Source organism: Hippoglossus hippoglossus, chromosome 9, assembly GCF_009819705.1.
Source record: "Hippoglossus hippoglossus isolate fHipHip1 chromosome 9, fHipHip1.pri, whole genome shotgun sequence".
Taxonomy (NCBI): domain Eukaryota; kingdom Metazoa; phylum Chordata; class Actinopteri; order Pleuronectiformes; family Pleuronectidae; genus Hippoglossus; species Hippoglossus hippoglossus.
Window position 1 is genome coordinate 823,307 of NC_047159.1, and position 5,880 is coordinate 829,186.

The 5,880-nt window shown below is 47.7% G+C and overlaps 1 protein-coding gene across 1 annotated transcript in view; it reads left to right on the forward strand.

Annotated features, from left to right (window-relative positions):
* Positions 1–4,459, forward strand: part of LOC117767617 (E3 ubiquitin-protein ligase TRIM33-like) — a 4,835-nt gene extending 376 nt beyond the window's left edge. Inside the window, exons 1-4 of the mRNA XM_034595403.1 lie at positions 1–407; positions 527–673; positions 3,439–3,526; positions 4,436–4,459. The exon at positions 1–407 is cut by the window's left edge and continues 376 nt beyond it. Of these exons, the coding sequence (XP_034451294.1) occupies positions 1–407; positions 527–673; positions 3,439–3,526; positions 4,436–4,459 (666 nt within the window). The remainder of the gene's footprint in view (positions 408–526; positions 674–3,438; positions 3,527–4,435) is intronic.
* Positions 4,460–5,880: the final 1,421 nt, after the last annotated feature.

Consider the following 5,880-nt stretch of genomic DNA (forward strand, 5'->3'; position numbering starts at 1 on the left):
CCAAACCCTTACCGTGCCCCCATCCCCCGCCTCGACTCCTGCCAGGTCTCCATCATCATCCCGTCCCCGGACCTCCGCCCTTCTCCTCTCCCGCCTCAGTGCCCCGAGGACTCCCCAGACCTGGAGTGCGCCATCTGCCTCAGCGACTTCAACAACATCTTCCGCTGTCCCAAGATGCTTCACTGCAAGCATACCTTCTGCTTGGAGTGCCTGGCACGCATTAACGTCAATTCGTCCGAGCCCAACGCCATCCAGTGCCCGCTGTGCCGCAGACTCACGTCCCTGCCCAACCTTGGCCTGCCCAGACTGCCCACGGACTCAGACGTCCTGTCGTACCTGCCGAGCGCCATGCAGAGGGTCTACAGCATCCGCTTCCTCCGCAATAAAGGGAAGCTGAAGGTCAAAAGGTCAGGCTGTTAGAATCGTCTGTCTGGAGTCAGGATTCTAAACAAATGAAAGATCTTTAGTTTCTACGTCTGACACAAATTAGAAACGTAAATCTTTTAACGCTGTCTTTGTCTCTAAGGTCGTCAGAAAGTCACCAGCGGTGGGGTCAAGGGTCGTCAAGGGATGCAAACCGCACTCTGAATGTGGGCCTTCCCATCTCGTCTGTCGAGGGCCACCGCCGGCTGGGTGCGGTGGGCAGAGCCCGGCCACAATATTGCTTCCTGACGTGCGTGCTTACGACGATGGTGGTGCTGATCGCCGTCATCCTCTTCCTTTTACCCCTCCTCCTTGTCCCCTTCCTCCTTAGCAGATGGGACATGGACCAAACAAAAAACTCAAAGTAGACGTTAAATAAATGTTTGCAAAGATGTTTCTGTCATTTCAGGTCGTTCTTCTCTCACTGATGTTTGTTCAAGTGTTTCTGATCCGTTTGGTTTGAATCAGTTATTTGACGATAGGAAAACAGGCAGAGACGTGATGATTGACAGCTGAGACTGACTAAGGATTGGTCGAGGATGTGCATGGGCGGGACCTCAATAACGAGGCTTCACTCCACGATCACTACTGCACAGACTCTGACTGCAGATGATGTCATCACCAAAAGATGGCAGCGTTCGTATACGATATTTTCATAAACTTTAATTTTGGACAAAATTTGAAGGTGAAGATGTGTCGACCATCTTTGTAAACAGTTCTGTTTACGTCCACACTAACACACCTGAAAACACATGTCACATGACCAATCACCTTCACTGGTCATGTGATGTAAACAGGAAGTAGATGTCTCCTCTGCAGCTGGTTGCTTAGTAACAGAAACTCCTCTGAAGGAGGAGCAGTGATGGTGAAGAGTCAGAGCAGGGATTTCTTTTCTCTGAGCGACGACGAGGTGGAACTGTTACTGACAGGAAGTGTTAGAAACAGGAACTGTTACTGACAGGAAGTGTTAGAAACAGGAAGTATTACTGACAGGAAGTGTTAGAAACAGGAAGTGTTACTGACAGGAAGTGTTAGCGACGCTTTGTGTTCACCGCTGGTAGTCGAGTCATGTGACTGATGAGAACCAATCAGGAAGAGAACGTGTCATCGTTTACTAAAGTCTCAGTTTCTGTTCAGACTCAAACACAAACCCAGAGTTTTCAAACTAGAACTCCACCAGGCGTAACCGTAGCTACAGTGATAAGTTTCAAAACAAAACTGTGTCAGTGTGGGCGGAGCTACTACAACTACAACGTGTTCATGGTGATGAAGGAACGTCTCACACAGTGTGACAGTGAAGAGTGTCTTTGGAAATAATGCAGGACCACACACGCTAACTTTAATTATTTATTTGATGATATATAATACTTTTTTCTTCCTCCAGTTTCAGCAGCAGTGGAATCTGATGTTTTGACTTGAGATATTTTAGGTGCAGCATCTCTCTCACAATCCAGTTTGATTGAAAAGATAAAATTACATTGATATATTTTCACTGTCAGAGTGTAAAAATAGACGAGCACATGAAAAACATTTGAACAGAAACAAAGAACAACTTTCAACACACAAAGTGGAGAATGTTTTTGCATCAGTACATGTTCATCTGTCTAACGCAGCCTGAACAGTTTACTGTCATGAAACCCCTGTAGCGAGATCAGGACCCTTGGAACGGTTACCAGCCTAGCTATTTTGTAACGGCCTATTTCAGCCTAGCACTTCCAAGGTCCTTAGTGTCCGCAGCCCTATCGTTGATCGCAGAGTGTACAAAGTCACACTCTGCCAAGGCCAATAGCACCATTGGCCTTGGTACTATTTTGTATCAAGAGCAGGAGGGGCAGCAGCGGGTCATTGCCTATGCAAGTAGGGGCCTGTCACCGAGCCTCGCTACCCAGCGCACAAGTTAGAATTCCTGGCACTCAAGTGGTCGGTGACAGAGAAGTTTAGTGACTATCTGTATGGCAACCATTTCACTGTAGTCACTGAAAGTAATCCTCTAACTTACTTACTGATATCTGCAAAACTTGATGCAACCAGTTATAGATGGCTTGCAGCTTTGTCCACCTTCACTTTCAATCTTCTGTATCGCCCTGGGAAGCAAAACGCAGATGCAGATGCATCGTCCCGCAGATCTCATGGACCTCTTGTTGATGACCAAAAATCACAAAAAGAGCGAGAACGCATCTATCAGTTTGCAAAGGCTCATCTTTCTGATCCTGGGAACATTGATGCAGCGGATCATGATGTGGTGCAAGCCATTTGTGAGAAACAACTTGTCTATAGTGTCAGCAATGTCGACCACAGCTGCGCCAGTGGTGTTGCTTTTGTTGAGGCTCTTGCTATGTCCCCTGGAGCTGTGCCTGACAGCTATGGAGAAGAGGATAAACTTGGAGGATTGCCAGTAATTCCTTATCTAACCGAGGCAGGAGTTGATGGTTAAGCAGCGGGCTGACCAATATCTAAGTATGTTATACTTCAAATCGAACAGGGATTGAGCCCACCTCCCACTTTGAAGCATGAGCTTCCAGATCTTCCACTCCTGCTTCGAGAGCTAAGTCGCTTAGAACTCCTTGACAACATCTTGTACAGAAAGCGCCAAGTAGGGTCTCAAACATTGCACCAGCTTGTGTTGCCAGTTGAGCTCCGGGAGACCGTCTTGACCAGCCTGCATGACCACATGGGTCACATGGGGATTGACCGCACGTTGGATCTTGTGTGTACTCGGTTTTACTGGCCAAGAATGGCTTTGGATGTAGAGAAGAAAGTAAAGACTTGTGGCAGGTGTGTTCGCAGAAAGGCCTTGCCTGAGAAAGCGGCACCCTTAGTCAATATTAACACCACACGACCCCTTGAGTTAGTCTGTATGGATTTTTTCTCGCTTGAACCAGACAAAAGTGGGACCAAAGACATCCTTGTGATCGCAGATCCCTTTACCAAGTTTGCGGTTGCTATTCCAACGCCGAACCAGAAGGCCTGCACGGTTGCGAAATGTCTTTGGGACAATCTCATTGTGCATTACAGGTTCCCTGAGAGGCTACACAGCAATCAGGGACCAGACTTTGAATCACGCACTATAAAGGAGCTCTGTCAGATGGCTAACATACATAAGGTGAGGACTACTCCATACCATCCCCGGGGTAATCCTGTGGAGCGATTTAATCGCACCTTGTTGGATATGTTGGGCACTCTTCAAGAACAGGAGAAATCTCACTGGCGTGATTTTGTAAAACCTTTGGTACACGCCTACAATTGCACCAAGAATGAGGTGACAGGATTCACGCCTTATGAGCTAATGTTTGGGCGTCAGCCCCGCTTGCCGGTTGACTTGGCATTTGGGTTGCCTGTGAAAGGGGGGCAACACACATCACACTCCCAATATGTGCAAAACCTCAAGTCCCATCTTGAAGAGAGCTACAAGCTAGCCACGGGTAATGCTGCCAAGGTAGCAGAAAAGAATAAAACCAGATTTGACAAACGTGTAACTGCTTCAGATTTGGAAGCTGGTGATCGAGTGCTAGTCAGGAATGTTCATGTTCGAGGAAAGCATAAGATTATGGACAAGTGGGAGTCAACTGTCTATGTAGTAGTAAAAAGGGCTGGAACCCTCCCAGTGTACACCATCAGACCTGAAAACAGGGACGGCCCACTCAGAACCCTACATAGGGACCTATTACTCCCTTGTGGCTACCTCTTTCCCGAAACAAGTAAGAGCCTGTTAAGCAGTCCCAAAGATGCAGACCAGCAACACGTCTTAATCCTGCTGCAGATGTAGAACAGTTCTCAGAAGAGGACGAGGATGGAATGTGCTGGTTCAGTGAGTTCCCCAGTGCCGAAATCTCCAGGTTTTCCGCAGTCCAGTTCCAGTGCAATTGGGTCCGGTTATGTCTGAGGTGCAAGATACACCCCATGCTGAGCCTCTAGAGTACTGTCTTCCTGTTGAGACTCCTGTGACTGCCCAAGATACTGAGCCCATTTCAGAGACTGCCCATTTGAATGACTTACCTGGTGTTGTTCCAAGCCCAGAGACCCTTGCATCGTCTAACGATCATTTCCCTGACAATGAACACTTACTTCTTGACGGAACCCCACCAGTAGAACTATTGACTGAAAGGGTGGTGTCTCTGAGTGACTGCCATGACTTAAGTACTGAGAGTCCTCCAGTTATTACTAACTTGTCTGACACTATTGGGGGGAAGGGCCAGGCTGAGACTGAAGTGCAGCCGCTCAGGTGTACTGGTGAAGTGCAGCCGCTCAGGTGTACTGGTGAAGTGCAGCCGCTCAGGTGTACTGGTGAAGTGCAGCCGCTCAGGTGTACTGGTGAAGTGCAGCCGTTCAGGTGTACTGGTGAAGTGCAGCCGCTCAGGTGTACTGGTGAAGTGCAGCCGCTCAGGTGTACTGGTGAAGTGCAGCCGCTCAGGTGTACTGGTGAAGTGCAGCCGCTCAGGTGTACTGGTGAAGTGCAGCCGCTCAGGTGTACTGGTGAAGTGCAGCCGCTCAGGTGTACTGGTGAAGTGCAGCCGTTCAGGTGTACTGGTGAAGTGCAGCCGTTCAGGTGTACTGGTGAAGTGCAGCCGTTCATGTGTACTGGTGAAGTGCAGCCGCTCAGGTGTACTGGTGAAGTGCAGCCGTTCAGGTGTACTGGTGAAGTGCAGCCGCTCAGGTGTACTGGTGAAGTGCAGCCGCTCAGGTGTACTGGTGAAGTGCAGCCGCTCAGGTGTACTGGTGAAGTGCAGCCGTTCAGGTGTACTGGTGAAGTGCAGCCGTTCAGGTGTACTGGTGAAGTGCAGCCGCTCAGGTGTATTGGTGATGGCATGCCCGCTAGCTAAAAAAACGAAGACACGGGCATTTCAGCCCTCATGGGCAGAAGACTATGGCTTTGTTTTTCATAAGGACCGTGCTGTGTGCACGTTATGTTTTGAAAATGTTGTGTGACGATCGTCCAGTGTTCAGCGCCACTATGAGACAAAGCACGAAAGAAGTTTCAAAGATCAGGGAGACAAGGGAGAATCAATCAAACAGTGTCCAGGTATGAGAAGCAAACTGTCTCAAAGTCTTTGTAGCAAGCTTTTGCAATTCTGAATATGAGTGTGGTTGGTGGGGTTAATGACAAAGTTATTATTGCAATCATAATGAGATAAATATGTTTCTTTAAAGTGTTGTTCTATATATAGCCAATATGGATGGAATAAAATAACATGTCTGTTGGAAATATTAATGTGGTTCAATAATAAAACTTAATATAAAAAAATGTTGATATGGCACACTAATTCACAAGAAAATTTTACATTGGCACTTATTGTCAAAAAGGTGGCCGACCCCTGTGCTAGGCTAACGGTTATAATGTAAAATTCCACTGTCATTCGCTAATAGCGTTAGCATGTGAGATCTGGGGAAATAGTTGTGAGCGAACCGCGATTCTGTCGCCTCGGATCTTTTTATGTTAATTGTCTATTGTTATATGTG